Source organism: Mirounga leonina, unplaced genomic scaffold (assembly GCF_011800145.1).
Source record: "Mirounga leonina isolate KUSES-001 unplaced genomic scaffold, KU_Mleo_1.0 Mir_171, whole genome shotgun sequence".
Lineage (NCBI taxonomy): Eukaryota > Metazoa > Chordata > Mammalia > Carnivora > Phocidae > Mirounga > Mirounga leonina.
The window spans coordinates 7019540-7037212 of NW_023270436.1; the positions used below are offsets into that span (position 1 = coordinate 7019540).

At 43.8% G+C, this 17673-nt stretch overlaps 1 protein-coding gene across 15 annotated transcripts in view; it reads left to right on the forward strand.

The window, feature by feature from the left end:
- Nucleotides 1-17673, forward strand: part of CLIP1 (CAP-Gly domain containing linker protein 1) — a 118235-nt gene that overhangs the window by 28459 nt on the left and 72103 nt on the right. For 9 of the 15 annotated variants that reach the window (XM_035016920.1, XM_035016922.1, XM_035016926.1 and 6 more), the window contains exons 2-4: nt 3577-3771; nt 4456-4548; nt 7559-8130. In XM_035016920.1, the coding sequence (XP_034872811.1) occupies nt 3687-3771; nt 4456-4548; nt 7559-8130 (750 nt within the window). In that variant the 5' untranslated portion in view covers nt 3577-3686. The remainder of the gene's footprint in view (nt 1-3576; nt 3772-4455; nt 4549-7558; nt 8131-17673) is intronic. The other 6 variants (XM_035016923.1, XM_035016924.1, XM_035016927.1 and 3 more) reach the window with 1 other exon arrangement.

The following is a 17673-nucleotide window of genomic DNA, read 5'->3' on the forward strand; positions in this document are numbered from 1 at the left end:
TGAGCCACCCAGGTGCCCCAAAGTGCTACCACTTCTTTGAGTGACCTTGAGAAAGCTATTTAACTGCTCAGACCTTCATTCTCTTTGACCATGAATGGCCTAATGGTAATTGTTCACCTACCTTCACAGTTATTTTGAGATGCAGATGAGACAGTTTTATCTTTGTGCTTTGGGCACTCTTGGTGCCGTACACATGTAGGTCATTTTAGTAAGATGAGTCCTAATGTTTTTAATTGTGCTGTGTGGCCCCTCCTAAGTTTGAAGGTTAGGTTTAGTGGGAAGAACTTGGACTCTGGAATCAGGCCTGCCGTTCATGTCTGTGCTGCTTAGCCAAGTGACCTCAGGCAGTAGGTCATTAACAAATGAGGACATACATCTGTTAATTTCTGAGGTGTTAATTCATTAAGAAAGGATAATAGTAGCTGATCCACAGAACTGTAAACCTCAAATGGGGCAATAAGATGCATAAAAACTATTTCTAGATTATAATCTGTATATTGTGGTCCTTACATGTTGGGAGGAGAGAGGAGATGGGTGGTTTGTCTTATTTTAGGTTCAAAACTCTTGAGCTTTTCAGTAAGCACAAACGTCAGAAGTTCAACTACACTCAGCATATTAGTGAGGCAAGAATGTCTTTTTTCCCCCCCTTTTGCATGTTTTGGAATTGATTCATTTTAAGGTGACATTCACTGACCTTGAAAGATTATGCAGAGATGTTGCTTCTTGGTCATTACAGTTTGTGGGTACCACGACCAAGACTTTGATCTTTTGTTTTTCAGAGAATTGATTTTTTAAATCAAGCCTGACATGCCATTCATTAATAATACATGAAGAAGAAACTTGAATTGGAAGATGTAAAAACCCAGCATTGCTGGTGTTGCTCCTAATTCCTTTATTGATACAGACTAGACTTTTCTCCTTTGTTATATCTTGGTCACAGTTCCCTGCTTTGGGATTCAAATGACTCAGATGGACCAAGAGGCAGAGGCATTCACTTTAGACCACAAAGTCCTAGACTTTGGGTTTATTGCTATTCTTAGGTTCCTAATAACACATGCTCTGTTCCTTTAGGCTGAAGCTTTTAGATGGTCAGATTTTTGTGAGCTCAGGGTGTTGAGCTGCAAAATTTGAAATCGGCTGAGGCTTCCAAGTTGCTGATTGTGGTGGTTTTCAAAATCTCTCTTTAGGGAGGAGTGCTTGACCAGAGCCCAAGAACTCACTGTTCTGCCTGAGTGGAAGTATTTTAAGGAGCACGTCATCCTCTTTTCTTACCTTCATAATAGCTTCCCCAGGACCATTGTGCCATCTGCCTGTCTGTTCTTATCAATCTGACCCTTTCACCTTACGATATTGGGCCAGGGTGAAGAGTAGGCACAGTATAACAAGGCCCCACGGCAGCTTCTGCCCTTCGCCTGTCCCCACCTTTCTCAAATTCTCTGGACATGTAAATAGTCTTTCTTAGCTGAGGTTAGAGGGGACTCAGCTGTTCGCTTGCATCTAAGGCTACTGCAAGAGCCAGTAAATCTGCTTGTAACTTACAGGCTGTCTATGGTAAGGGTCTGATAGTGAAGCAAGTGTCTTCAAACCTGACCCTGAATCAACCACCTGTCCTAGCACACAGACTCCCACACCCACTGCCACCATCTGGCAGGGATGGTCATGGTGGAGAGAGAAAGGAGCCTGGGAATGTTGTATTAATAGTCGGGGTTGGCAGTCACTGCCTTCCAGGACACAGTATTTCTTTCTCTGTTAATCACTCTTCTCAAAACCACATAATGTACCTTTGACATTTTTAAACACACCTTGTACCATTTTGGACCCTTTTAAGAACCATGGGGAATCTGCAAATGGAGCCTAATGCGGCAACTGTCTTCGTATGATTTCTGTTCATTCTGATTATCTTTGAACAGAACTGATGTGGCTGTGTTAGTCCTTGGGCCACCTTAACAAATGATCACAAACTGGAGGGCTTAAAACAACAGAATGTGTTCTCTCAGTTCAGAGGCCAGAAGTCAAAAAGCAGTGTGTCGGCAGGGTTGGTTCCTTACCCGAGGCCCTGAAGGCGCATTCATCTCATGCTTGTCCCCGAGCTTTTGGTGGCTGTTGGCCATCCTTGGCTCTTGGACACATCACTGCAGTCTCTGCCTGCATCTTCTTGCGCCTTCTTGGTGAGTTCTCTTCCCCTAGTAATAGACTCTTGTCATTGGATTTAAGGCCCACCCAGGTAATCCAGGATGGTCTCATCTCAAGATCCCTAACTGAATTACATCTGCAAAGACTGTTTTTCCAAATAAGGTCACATTCACAGGTTCTGGATGGATGTATCTTTGTTGGGGGTGGGGCAGTGGGCACCATTCAGCCCGCTTCTGGGACCATAGCAGGCTCCTCTGTCATCCCTGGCGAGATTTTTTGCTAATGCTTGTCATTGCTTGTAGGAGAGATAGGACGGCAGAGTAACATGGTGCATCATTATCCAAGCTCTGCTAGCAGAGAAAAGTGCAAAAACATAATCATTTGACAGAGAGTCAATAAATAGCATTTTTCTCTTTGATTGAATTATTCTGTTTTTAAGTATAAAATCTGGAAATCTTTCCCCATATTCCAGAATCCCAAAGCGTTTCTCCTCTTTTCTTTTTTTTTTTTTTTAAAGATTTTATTTATTTATTTGACAGAGAGATAGAGAGCACAAGTAGGCAGAGTGGCAGGCAGAAGGAGAGGGAGAAGCAGGCTCTCCGCCAAGCAGGGAGCTGGACGTGGGGCTCGATCCCAGGACCCCAGGATCATGACCTGAGCCGAAGGCAGCCACTTAACTGACTGAGCCACCCAGGCGCCCCCTCTTTTCTTTTTTAATTTTTAATTTTAAAAATTAGCTTCAGAGGTAGAATTTAGTGATTCATCAGTTGCAAATAACACTCAGTGTTCATTAAGAGAATAAGACAAAATCCTGTTTTGCCTGAACCCCAAAGTTGTAGATTCATACCTGGTCTTGAGTAAATCAGAAGTATATTGTGTTTCTATAGACAGAACAAAAAACATTTTTTTCCTTGGCACTTCCCAGATACAGCTTTTTCTTACAGAGTTTGAACCTTGCTCTAGTCTCACGGTATATGTGAGTATATGGTTTTATATTGAGCATTGCATAATTCTGTGAACTTAAAAAAGTACATGGTTAATACAGGCTTGTGGTCATAGAACTTCAGCGATATAGAAATGAATGAAGTAAAAACTGAAAGCTCCTTTCTTCTCCCACCATTAAGTTTGGGGCACATTTTTTGGAACCCCCTTATGTGGACTGTGTGGATTTTAGGCACTATACCGAGCTGGTAATATTAGGTAAAGAGAAGTGAATGTATTGCTAGGCTCAACTGCTTGTTTTTAGGGGTAATAAATTGCTTCTAAATCCATCTCAGCAGCATCTTCCTATTTTTATCTAGTTTCCTAGGTTCAGTGTGGAGACAGTTTGTCATCATGTATGAGGAAATGTTTAGCTTGTGAAAGCTTCTTTAATAATAGGTTGTTATTTCTACTTTCTTCCCCCCATAGATTCTAAATTCTGTTTATATTTTTCTCTTGCAGATTTAACCCAGAGACTGACTTCACCATAGAAACACCCACAGTTGTATCAATGGTTGTGGCAAGATAGTGGCAACAGGCAAAGGAAAAACAGCTCTGACATACTAAGGACAATGAGTATGCTAAAACCAAGTGGGCTTAAGGCCCCTACCAAGATCCTAAAGCCTGGAAGCACAGCCTTGAAGACACCTGCTGCTGGTAAGGCTTTATGATTTATATCTAAATTAGAATCCTATTTGAAAACTTTAAAAAGACAGCCTTAAACAACTTCATATTTTTGAATATATTTGAAGAAGATTTAATTAAAAGAAATGGAATTTTAGGGGCACCTGGATGGCACAGTTGATTAGGTATTCGACTCTTGGTTTCGGCTCAGGTCATGATCTCAGGGTCCTGAGATCCAGGCCCTTGTAGGGCTGTGTGCTCAGTGGGGAGTCTGCTTGTCCCTCTCCCTCTGCCCCTCCCCCGCTCACTCTCTCTTGCTCTCTCTCTCTTTAAATAAATAAATCTTTTTTAAAAATACAGAATTTTATACCTAAAAATATTTTTCTAAGATTTATTTATTTAAGGGGATTGGGGGGAGGGGCATAGGGGGAGAGAGAATCCTGCGGCAGACTCCCCACTGAGTGCGGACCCCCAACACAGGGCTTGATCCTAGGACCCTGAGATCATGACCTGAGCCAAAATCAAGAGTTGGCTGCTCAACTGACTGAGCCACCCAGGCACCCCCTATGTCTAAAAATCTTAATGAAGAGCTCTTAATTTAGTGCAAGGTGCTAAAATAGTTGTCAAGTAACTTCAGTATTTAATCCTTACAATGTTAAGATATTTTTTCTCTCTGTGTCTTCCTAACTCATCTGGACCTTTTTCTTTGGGGTTTAGGGCTGTGTAGAGAAAACAAAGACGAGTCTGGCTTAAAAGATTTGATGACACTAAGTGATTGGAAGTTGGCCACTGGTTTCAAGGGAGCAGGGAGTACGATGGCTCGAGTCTAGCTCATGCAGGAAACTGTCCTCACTTCATTGATGAACCCATGGCCTTGATGATCTTCAGCAGCCTCTTCCCCTCTGCTTTCTGTCTCCTCCTCCACTGTTCCAGTTTACAGCCCAGAATGACCACTTAACGGTCTTAAATAAGAGACTCAGGAGAGGGCATCTGATGCTTGCTTTTCTGGTCTTTTCATGTGGTTTATATGCTATTAGATAGGTTATCAGCCATTCCAGACAGTCAGGTGTCCACCACAAAATATTAAATCCAACATTGTTTCTTCAGATTTTTCCATAAAACCTCATTGATCTTCTACGACGGCAGGGATCTTTGTCATTTTTTTTTTCACTGCCCAAATTTACCTACATACCTAGAACATTGCCTGGATCATAACAGGAGCTCATTAAACATTTGTTGATTGAATGAAGATCCCAAATTATTTACATTTTGTGTATCATGATAAAACCGGGGTCTTATCAGGGAGACCATAAAACATCTTAGAGGAGAGAAAAGCTTTACTGAGATGTCTCCTATTCTCCTTCCCTTCAAAATCCTTCCTCTCTTTCGGACCCCTTCAAATGTCACCCCTTCCTCGCACCCTCCCATGGTCATACTCACGCCCCGCATTTTAGAATTGTCTTTTTCACTTTTAGCATTTTTTATGCACACCCCTTAGCATGTAAAGTCCTTGAGTGCAGGGGATCATGAGAAATTCGACTTGGTTTCCTCAACAGTACTTGCCATACATTACATGTTGTTGTTTTTTTTTTTTTTAAGAGTAAAGCAGCTTTTAAACACTAAAACTTAGATGCTTAAAAGGAAATTGTTGCCCATTTGAGCACTTTTATGAAGATTGTTTTTCGGAAACTCATGCTTGCAGCACCCTGTCAGGAAGAATTGCTCATGTACAAAGCTGGAATAGATTCTAAAAAACTGACTGGGCTGGTCTGTCTTTGGCAGATTATTATGTTTGATTTGAGAGCATTTATTGTCTTCTAAAAAACAACAAACAAAACAAAAAAACCCTCCACAAATCGAAACACCAGTCTCTCCTTCTAGGTAGGGTAAGGGGATGTTCAGCACGCCTTGTAGGCTGGCCAGACCACTCTGTTTCCCTGTCTACCCGTGGTTCATGCTTTCTGTTGATCAGACCTCAGGCCAGATGTTACCTCCTCCAGGAGGCCTTCCCTGACTGCTCTGTCTCCTCCACAGCACTTACATCACCTGAAATTACCTGATGTGTCTCTTGACTGTCTGTGTCCACACCTCTAGGCTCTGGGCTCTAAAAGGGCATGGACTATGCTGTCTTGCTTTGTCCACTAGTGAGAACAATGCCTGGGACTAGTGCCAGAGTGGTAGAAACTCATAGAAAGGGGGAGCATGAATCAATACATTATTTCATTTAATAAAACTCTTAAGGTAGATAGTACTTTCCCCTTACAGATGAAGAAATTGAACTCAGAGAGGTTAGGTAACATCTAAGATAACAATATGCCTAATAAGGGGATCCCTGGGTGGCTCAGTCAGTTAAGTGTCTGCCTTTGGCTCAGGTCATGATCCCAGCATCCTGGGATCGAGCCCCACATCGGGCTCCCTGCTCCTCAGGAAGCCTGCTTCTCCCTCTCCCACTCCTCCTGCTTGTGTTCCTTCTCTCGCTGTCTCCCTCTCTGTCAAATAAATAAATAAAATCTTTAAAACAAAACAATATGCCTAATAAATGGTAGAGTGCTTAAGAATGTGGGCTCTTGGGGCGCCTGGGTGGCTCAGTCGGTTAAGCGGCTGCCTTCGGCTCAGGTCATGATCCCAGGGTCCTGGGATCGAGCCCCACGTCGGGCTCCCTGCTCAGCGGGGAGTCTGCTTCTCCCTCTCCTTCTGCCTGCCTCTCTGCCTACTTGTACTATCTCTCTGTCAAATAAATAAATAAAATCTTAAAAAAAAAAAAAAGAATATGGGCTCTTTGCCAGCTCTACCAAATATTTAATAAATGCTGGTTGAATGCTTGAGTTTCTGGTGTAAATAGCACATTTCTGGCAAAATATAATTTCTGCTTTACCGCAAGGTAGAGATTGCATAAAGTTGTCTTGCCCTAGCAGGGAGTTGGGCCAGGTGCTATCTTTTTCCCCTTGTTGCAGTTTTTATCACCAAAGGAATAGGGTTGATTTGGTGGTCTTGGAGTGAGATGGCAGGTCTGTAGCACTGAGTCTCCTCCTCCTCCAAGCCTGATTGCGAATCTCTGGTTCCAAGGTCCTGGACTTGTCAGCCTTCCCTGACTACTCCCATGTGGGAATAGAGCCCGTCTCCGGGGATCCGAAAGGTGTTTGCTCATGATGTGCACAGTGGGGGGTGGAGGAAAGAATGAAATCAGACCTGTGTTAAGAACTCTGGGAAAGGGACTTTTTTCCCCCTTGCTTTGACTTTTTCCAGTCTTAATTGCCAATAAGGATTAAATCCTCCTGGCTCACTGAGTTTCGACAGCATTGGAAATGGTAGTCATGGGCTGAGTCCTTTTTTTTTTTAAAGATTTTATTTATTTATTTGACAGAGAGAGAGGTAGCTAGAGCAGGAACCCACGCAGGGGGAGTGGGAGAGGAAGAAGCAGGCTTCCTGCCGAGCAGGGAGCCCAATGTCGGACTCGATCCCAGGACGCTGGGATCATGACCTGAGCCGAAGGCAGACGCTCAATGACTGAGCCACCCAGGCGCCCCCCCCTTTTTTTTTTTAAGTTTTATTGATTTAAGTGATCTCTACACCCAACATGGGGCTTGAACTCATGACCCTGAGATCAAGAATCGTGTGCTCTTCTGACTGAGCCAGCCAGGTGCCCTGATGGGTCAAGTACTAAAAAGGGCTGACAGAAAGACAGATGGACAGAATACCTTAAAAGAGCTGCGACTGCTTCTGTTGCTTCGGGCTTTCTCCGGTTTATTTTCTTTTAAGTTAGGAGTTGTCGGCTTGAATATGAAATTGAGTCTTTTCTGGTCCTTTCTTCTGTTTGCAGTTGTAGCTCCAGTAGAAAGAACAACATCCAGTGAGAAAGCATCAAACACGCCATCCTCTGAGGCACAAGAGGAATTTGTGGATGACTTTCGAGTCGGGGAGAGAGTTTGGGTGAATGGGAATAAGCCTGGATTCATCCAGTTTCTGGGAGAAACCCAGTTTGCACCAGGCCAGTGGGCTGGGATTGTTTTAGATGAACCCATAGGCAAGAACGATGGTTCGGTGGCAGGAGTTCGGTATTTCCAGTGTGAGCCTCTAAAGGGCATATTCACGCGCCCTTCGAAGTTGACAAGGAAGGTGCAGGTGGAAGATGAAGCTAACGGCCTGCAGACAACGCCTGCTTCGAGAGCGACTTCGCCTCTGTCCACCTCCACAGCCAGCATGATGACCCCCTCCCTAGCAGCCCCTTCAAATATTCCCCATAAATCATCCCAGCCAACAGCAAAGGAACCTTCAGCTACGTCTCAGATCAGCAACCTTACAAAAACTGCCAGTGAATCTATCTCCAACCTCTCAGAGGCCGGTTCCATCAAGAAAGGAGAAAGAGAGCTCAAAATTGGAGACAGAGTATTGGTGAGTCCAGAAACCTTTGGAGGTCATTGTGTTGAACTGATGAATGGTTGAAATGCACACTACAGGCTTGGTCTGTTCTAGAGGGATCACTCATTTATAGAGAAATTAGTCAGCTTTTCTAGCGTTCGGTTTATGTGTGACCATGGAACAAATTAGAAACTGGCTATGTCTTTTGAGCATAGTATGAGCATAAGTTTGCAATGATTGGTTCTGATTCTGTCTACCAGTTTAGCCTAAGGAATATTGAGTTTATTACTCGTAACTGTTACTTGACAAAACGAGCTCAGAAGTGGACTTGGATGTGTTTATAAAAGTTTTTTCCCCCCTGGTTTGTAATTTTTGCTGTACAGATGGTGTGTGGGAATATATAAGATCCTGCTTCCTTAGGTATCTTGAAAAACTCAGATATCATAGGATGTTATTTCAGAATTTCTGTGCCTTTGAAATGATCTCCAGTTTATTTTCCTTTAAGGTTAGGAGTTGTCTGCTTGAGATCTAGGAAGAGGAAGGAAGTGTATAGTAGTTTCTATTTACTAAGAAGCAAGAAACAGAACGTATAAGGTCTATGCTGTACATTCTAGAACCCTTGAATTTACACTCGTGATTTTGTTCTTTGTTTTATTTTTTTTTAAAGATTATTTGAGAAAGAGAGCACAAGAAGAGGGGAGGAGCAGAGGGAGAAGCAGGCTCCCCACTGAGCAAGGAGCTGATGTGGGGCTCAATCCTAGGACCCTGGGATCATGACCTGAGCTGAAGGCAGACGCTTAACCAACTGAGCCACCCAGGCGCCCCAGTTTGTTTTTTGTTTTAAACAAGAGGCCAGTGTTGCAGAACTAAAAACACAAGCTGAGCCCCAGCTCTGCCTTTGTGACCTCAGCAAGTTCTTTAACTTCCGAGCTTCCTCATCTGTAAGAATGAGACGAGAATAGTACTAACCCCCCAGCATCATTGAAAGGATTACATTAGATAATGCATATAAAATTCTTAGCAGTGCCTGGGATACAGCAAACACTCAAGCAGTGGTAGCTCTTTCTCTCCCTGATGAAAGGTTGAAGCTTTACTATTTCACTCTTCTCACACTTCAGTCAGTTCAGTGTAGGGCCTGAAGTTAGTCGGCAGTCTCTGACCCGGTGCCTTTCCTTGTATCTGTTCAGCAGCTGTAAAGTTCCGCCAGGCCTGGCAGCTTCCAGGAATGCCTCGGGAGGACAAGAAGAGCTGTTAGCGTACCATGTGTCTCATGGAACGTTTCCACAGTGCTCTGGAGCAGCCCTGGGGAGCTGAGGAGGAGACGGAGGCTTGGAGGGGTGGGGTCACTAGTCCAATGGCTCCCAACCAAAAGAGGGGTGGACCTATAATTTAAATTGTGGTCTTTCTACTCCAGTGCCTATTGTGGAGAGCTGATGATTGATAGTATAATTGTAAAATTGGAAGTGTTTTTTGTGACTTTGTTGTCTTACGGATAAGGAAGCTTAAGCCCAGAGAAATGAAGTGACTGCCTAATCATGTAGTGAGTTCTCAGCAGATTTTAGCGTTATAACCCAGGACTTCTGCCTCCCAGGCCCATAGCGCCTCCATGAATCGAGGAGGCCTCACATATCTGTGGAGGCCCACTAACACCTCTTACCTTCAGGGGGTTCCGTCTGGATCCCTTAGTTTCAAGGTCAGCTACAATCATCATGAATTTCAAAGGTTGTTGCATCAGAACTTAAAGCATTTTTAAAGTAGCATTTCTGTGTGATGGAGCTCAACCTGTATCTTGTTTGTTTAGCTGATGTTCACTTGCTGTACCAGTTTTGAATTTGGTACAGCTGCTCTTTTGTGGCAACAAAGGCTTTTTGATGCCCCCCCCCCTTTTAAGGATCTTTTTAAGTAATCTGTACGCCGATCATGGGACTTGAACTTACTGCCCCGAGATCGCGTCGTGTTGCTTACTTTTTTTTTCTTCTTTGCTGTATAGATATTGCTGCCATGAATGCCTCTAAAATTTTTTCTGTGTATATATGTTACTTTCGTAGGATAACTTCATAGAGATGGAATTACTAGGTTAAAGGGCATAGACAGGTTTAAGGCTTATGGCCCATACTTACCTAGTGAGCTTTGGTTAAATCAGAAACCCATGACCTTAGCACAGGACTGCTTTGTAGATTAGACTGCAGATTGAATGCCATGCCGTCCTAAGTGCTTATCTGTAAACAACCTCTTTCCCGTTCGAGAAAGCACAGGGCACACTTTCAAAACAAGAAGCTCTCCCTTTCCACCAGCCAATGTGACAAATAGTTGATTGAAATACTGGTCCAATGGCATACTGCTTGGCTGCTAAGACAGCTGAAATGACAAGGTAGCATGGTTTAACTGACAACCAAAGGCTTCCAGGAGGCTGTCAGGATTAAAGTAGAGCTGAAGGATAGGAATTGGCCTGGCAGCAGGAAGTGGTGGTGGGGAGAGGGAGCCTTCTAGCTGAGGGAAGGTAGACTCCCTGAGATGGAAAGACATTGGCATGTTTGGAGAAAAGGCCAGTGTCCTTCTCCAGATGCAGTGAATGTGTGGTAGGAGGTGAGACTAGTTAATGATGTCCACAGGAACAAGTGCCATGGGGCCTACGAGGACAGGCTGTTCTTATCAAGAACAACGAGAGTGATGTTGGATCTGTAGCTTGGGAAGACCCTCTGGCTACTCTGTAAGAATGGATTGGTGGTGGATAAGAACGGGTTGGACGTGACCATTCTTTGAAGAGGTTGGAAGTTGGAGGAGAGCACAGATGTCAGCCTGATGCTGGAGAAGTGTTGGGTCTCGGGAGGATTTTGTTTATTTTCTTTTTTCCAAGATGGCAGGGTCTGGGGTATTTATCTGACTAAACTGAGCTAGACTCAAGAAACAGGTTAAAGATACAGTAGAGAGGGAGGATCAGTGATGGATGAGGTTCCTGGAAAGAGGTGGCACCCCCAGCTCACACAGGGGGATCGCTGGGCCTTTGATTAAGAGAGGGAGACTTCCTCCAGTTTTATAGGAAGAAAGAAGGAGAATCTGCAGATGCCGGTTGGATTGTAGAGGTTTAAATGGTGTGTTTCTAGGAAAATTTTAATGACATATTCAAAACTAGCATACTTGGAACAGAATTTCATTTGAATCTATGAGAATCGAAGTCCTATGAGTGTGTTATTGGAAGCGATAAAATGAATTACTGCCTTTGGTTAGTATTTCTGGGAGAAATTACAGGAGTACCTTAGAACCACAGCATTTTAGAGCTGGAAAGAATCTTTTGAGATCACTAAATGCCTCTTTTTGCTTATAATACTGAAGCCCAGAGAAGAAATACAACTTGCCTCAGTTGTATAGGTGGGTGATAAATGTGTTTTGTCTCACTGTGTCCTCTTGGCCCAGTTCTGTTGTTTTATTCTCCTTTAACATGCTGCTTTGTTTAATAGAGATCTTTGATTTAGAAATATGAAACATTTTTACTTCAAGATTAATTTATTAAGGAAATTAGGTTTAGAAATCTAAAATACTTGATTTGGAATTTTCCTAATTAAAGACAAATGCTAATGATTACCAAAATCCCAGTGAAACTAAGATCATTAGATCCCTGTTCTGTGAGGTTTGGTCTAGAATTTTCCCAGTGCAGAGAAGGCAGGAGGTGAGCTTGCCTTCTCCAAACCCTTGCCCTGTGTAACTTCGCTTCTTCCTCCCATTGCAGGAAGAGCAAGAAAGTGGGTTTCTGCATTGGGTATGATGTGGAGCCAAATGACCTGTATAAGATCCAAGTAGGAGCTCTGGAGCTATAACTGAATCGGGCACGTGTGTCTCAGGAAGGCAGTTAGGGCTTGCAGAAGCTCCCCCTTGTCACCTCTTCCCTGAACTTTATGCTCACAGTCACCAGTGGGATGAATTAGCCATGGAGTAAGTTATGCTGAGGTTGGTTTAATATCAGGAGGCTGGGGGAGGGGCCTCAGAGCTGCTTGTAACAAACCCATCTGTGTCCTTCCCATCTCTCTCTGGCCTCTCTGTGCTCCCATTTGTCCTCATGAATACTGCATGGGTCTCACTGAAGATTGCTTTCTGCTGCGGTTTGCTGGACTCTCAGAGACATACCTCTTTGCAGACTGCAAATCTCTGGGGTAACTAATTGCCCAGAATTTTTTTGAGATGGTCTCGTTGTGTTTTTTGGGTATATTTGATATTTCAAGGAGGTGATGTCAGGTTCTTGAGAAAGGTGACCGACTTCCAGCTGTTGTGTTTCAACATGGGTTGTCTCCATGTCTGAAACTGTATGTTCTATGCTGAATTCTTAGTTTATGACCGTATATGAGGAGGCTTTTCAGCATTTTGTTTTTAAAACGACAAGCTTTATTTTCTTACGAGCTACTCCCAGAGCTCTTACACGAAGAGTATTGCAGTATAGATCTCCGTAGGTCATACGGATACTGTGAAAGAGGAAAAAAAAGTCTTCCTGAGAATTAAAAAAGACCTTTATTCATAAGGTTTATTTTGTGTGTGCTTGAACCTTAAGTAACTACACTTCATCCAGTGTATACTTCCTTCATGTGTGTCTCTTGATTTGTTCAATGTTATGTTTGTGAGATTTATCTGTAACTTATTTAAAACATGCACATAGTAGGGTCATTTAGTGTGAACATCACAATATACTTCTGTAGATTCGAGGCGTTTCTATGCTAGTAAATACAACTCTGTTTATTTTTTTTTTTTAAGATTTTATTTATTTATTTGACAGAGAGAGGCAGTGAGAGAGGGAACACAAGCAGGGGCAGTGGGAGAGGGAGAAGCGGGCTTTCCACCGAGCAGGGAGCCCGATGTGGGGCTCGATCCCAGGACCCTGGGATCATGACCTGAGCCGAAGGCAGACACTTAATGACTGAGCCACCCAGGCGCCCCTACAACTCTGTTTAAAATAATAAGTTACTGTTTGGTATCACACTCTTTGGAAGTACTGCACCTAATTTAATCATAGACATTAGATTGCTCCTATTGTTTTCCCTAGAAATGAAATTTCTGCCTAGAGGAAGATAAAAACATTTAAACTTGTAATATACAGCCAAATTATGGTCCAGATATCCATTACCATTTTATGTTCACACAAACAACATACAAATATGCCCTTTCTAATAAGTTGATTTCATCTGTTTTTCTCAGTCTTCTTACCAGTGACTTAGAACCCCCAAATCTACGAGTCTGGTGGTGACATTGCCCTTAACGTTGGGCATTGGTGCATCATCTGCCTGGGCGGTTCTTGAGCTCCGGGGAAGCTGTTATTTACTGTGACCTCTCTGTACCTTGATTGACGGGACAGTAGCTATGAGCAGAAAAGATCCGTTATTTTGTATGCCTCAAGGTTGAGAAGACTCCAGATGTTCACGTCATGTTAAAAATTCTCTTTGGAGACCTTGTCTGAATATGGAGATCTTTTCCAGCACGATAGATTTTGCTCAGGGAAATGCAGATCGCCTCACAGTTCTGGTGAGAAGCTGGATCCGCCTGCGACGGCCTCTTGGCTCGCAGCCAGGGTCAGTAGTCACATCTTAGCAGCTCTTGGCGGGTGCGAACACCGCCGGTTGTGAGAGGGCAGAGTAAGTGTGCTTTCACTTCTGAGGCTTGAGAATGCATTAAACCATCCCTCTGCTCTCTCCAGCCCTGGTGTCCTGCACAGGCTCAGGCCGGCTGGCGTCTCCTTCCCCTGGACTGCCACACCCCTGCCACGCCGCTGTCCACGCTGTCCCTGCCACTAGTCCATCTCTCCCCAGGTCTGTCCTCCACACTGTGACAGAATGGTGCGCCTAAAATGTAGATCTGATGATGCTGGCTCCACATAAAACCACTGGCACCATACTGGTGGTTTCATTTTTGCAATGTTGGGAGAGTTTTCTCCAGGCGTCAGTCCCTGGGCCTGGCTAATTAGTATGATATTAGGTTCTTTTTGCAAATGTAAGATACCTTACAGATATCAAAACTGGTATCTCTCCAGCCTTGAGAACTTTGTGTAGGCTCCTGGGGCTCAGGAATTTCTGGCTGAGGACGCAGATCACCCTGTCCTACTGTGGGACTCAGAGGGAGGAAAGATTGACTACTGCCCGAGCCTGAGGCTAACGTTGAAAAGCCTGTTACTAGATCACCTCTTCTCACTCTTAGTATTGCTTTCATGAAATCTTTAAGCAGAATTACCAGGATATCTTAGAGCCCATCCAAGGGCCCAGGAGTTTGGGCAAAGAATTTTTTTTTAAAGATTTTATTTATTCATTCATGAGAGAGGGAGAGAGACAAGAGAGATCGGGAGGCAGAGGCAGAGGGAGAAGCAGGCTCCCTGCAGAGCACGGAGCCTAATGCGGGACTTGGATCCCAACCTAAGCCAAAGGCAGATGCTTAACCGACTGAGCCACCCAGGCAGCCCTCTATGTTTGTTTGTTTGTTTGTTTATTTGAGTGAGAGAGAGAGTGAGAAAGGGGGGGAGGGGCAGAGGCCAGGGAGAAGCAGACTCCCCACTGAGCAGGGAGCCAGATGTGGGGCTCGATCCTGGGACTCCAGGATCATGACCTGAGCCGAAGGCAGAAACTTAACCACCTGAGCCACCCAGGCGCCCCTCTATTTTGTTTTTAAACAGCTTTATGGAGGCATAATATATGCATCCATTGTAAGTGTACAGTTCAATGATTTTTTTTTAAAGATTTTATTTATTTGAGAGAGAGAGAGCAAGAACAGGTGGGGGCAGAGGGAGAGGGAGAAGCAGGCTCCCTACTGAGCAGGGAGCCTAGGGTGGGGCTTGATCCCAGGACCCTGGGATCATGACCTGAGCCAAAGGCAGACTGTTAACTGACTGAGCCATCCACGCACCCCAATGACTTTTAATAAATGTATAGAGTTATGCAGTCACTACAATCCAGTTTTAGAATATTTCTATCACCCCAAGAAGTTCCCTCTTACATTTGGCAAGTCATTTCCACTCCCACCTCCAGCCCCAGGCAATCACTGATCTGCCTTCTGTCGTACGCCTTTCCTGGACATTTTGTATAAATGCCATCATATAGCAGTTTTTTGTGTGTCTGGCCTCTTCCACATAAATTATGTTTTAAGGCTCATCATGTTGTAGTTCATTGCTTCTCATGGCTAAAATATTGTTTTATGGATATACCACATTTTATCCATTCACTATTTGTTTACTTAAATTTTTGTTAAAGGAATTCATTTGCTCCTAGTTCAAAATGTCCTGATTTGGGTACTTTTAAGTTTGTATGAAAAAGTTAGTAGTTCTGTGCCCACACTCTGATGTAACAGATTTTTTTTTTTTTTTTAAGATTTTGTCAGAGAGAGTGAGTGAGCACAAAGCAGGGGGGGAGAGACAGGCTCCCCGCTGAGCAGGGAGCCCAATGTAGGACTCGATCCCAGGACCGTGAGATCATGACGTGAGCCGGAGGCAGATGCTTAACCAACTGAGCCACTCAGGCGTCCCTTGATGTAACAGATTAATTCCCCATCCACACCCCCCTTTTTTCTTCCTGGGAAGGGAAGATGAATTTCAAGAGTTAACACGCAAGTCAAGCATAACTTTTTCTTCTTTTAATCATTGTCTTCGTAATTATGTCTTCTTTGCCTGTTCTCAGGCAAGGTAGAGTTTATGAGAGAGTATCTGTTCTACATCATCTGCACTTGTTGTGTTAATTCTCTAGGGGGTTTATTTACTGCCATCTGTTATAGATTGGGAAACTCAAATTGATGGCATAAAGGGAGTAAGGAAACCACGACGTTTATTTAGCCTAGAGAACCTGTAGCAGCTTATTTAACACCCTCCAGTCCATTCAGTAAAGACGCTGAGTGTCTGCTCTGTGCAGGCCGTGTTCTTGGTGCTGTAGGTTTGGCAGTGACCAAAACCAACACACTGCTGTCTGAAAGGGCTTCCCATCGCGTTCAGGTAAAACTCTGAATTCCTTCCCAAGACCTGCAGGGCCCACGTGCTCTGGACCCTGCCCACCCTCTCGGAGCTCCCCTCCCTCCACATGTCCCCCTGCCTCACTCCACCCAGCTACACTGGCTTCCATGCTGTTTCCTAAACCCCAGATTCAGCTGCACCTTGGGATTTGCGGTTTCTTCTGCTTGGAATGTTCTGCCCTTATGTCTTTGCATGATTGGCACCTTATAGTCATTCAAGCCTTGGCTCAGACGTCACCTCCTCGGGGACCCTTTCCCTGTCACCTCTCCAGGCACTATGGCATCACCCTTTTTGTTTTGTTTCCTGTCCCTCTATACTACTTAAAACATTCTTCTCAGTTATTTACTTGTTCATTGTCCGTTTTCCCCTGACCAGAATTTAGGCTCCATGGAAGTCTAGAAACTTTGTATGCCATTCATGTTCATACCCCAGCGCTTAGGAGAGTGCCTGTCACATAGTAGATACTCCTAAAGATTGTTAAGAACTAGAGGGTTTTAGGTGTAGCTGTCACATACCCTCGAAGGGGAGAAGTAAAATTGTACAGTATGACAAGAGGTAAAAACAGGACAGGAAGGTTTTGCCCTTCTCTGTGGGAGACTTGCCGGAAGAACCACCCCAAAGGGCTTGGCTCTCTAGTTGAGGTGGTAGAAAATATCTATGCTGGCACCCTCATTTCACAGCTGATTAAATTTTAAGTCAGGGCTAGGTTTGTACTTGGTAAATACCATTAGCCATAGTTACTTTTTTATAAATAAGCTGCTTGGGGTGCCTGGGTGGCTCAGTCCGTTAAGCGGCCAACTCTTGGTTTCAGTTCAGGGTCCTGGGATCCAGCCCTGCCTCCGGCTCTATGCTCAGCAGGGAGTCTGCTTGAAATTCTCTCTCTCCATCTGCCCCTCCCTCTGCCCCTCCCTCTACTCGCTTGCTCCCTCTCTCTCAAATAAATAAATCTTAAAAAAAAAAAAAAAAAGCTGCCTAACTTAGAATATGGCAAATAAGAGTCCACTTCACAAGGTTTTGTTGCTCATAGTATTCCTGCGAGACAGTCCCTCATTAGCACTCATTGGACATTTGATAGCTTTGTAAACCAAGGCACAGTGAGATTACATGGCTTGTTTGGGATTGATCATAAATAGATGGGGGAGTTCAGAGAGCATTAAGTGTTCCCTCTTTCCTGTTTGTTGTCCCGCTCGTCAGCCGGCAGAATTCATCAGTGTTCTTATTTGTACATGAATTTGCAAGAGGGCATTTATCTGTTCCCACAGCATTTTGTAGAAACCTCTTAAAGCACTTATTACTCTTCACTGGAATTACTTGTCCCAGTTTCACTTTCTCTCAGTGGCCAACACTGTATTCTGTTTATACTGGTACCCCAAGGACCCAAGCACTCAAGAAATAAATACCGAATGAATGAATGAGAACTTACAAATCTGAGATTTTCTAAAGCATGATAACTGGCTTTGTTTTCCTTTAATTGAGTTTCTAGTTTAAATTAATTTTGTCTCCAGTAGTGACTTCTAATTTTGATTCAAATTGACCACAGTATAGGAGTTAATATGCTCATATCCTGAGAGTAAAGATAGTAAATGGTAGTTATTTGTGTTTGCCATGGA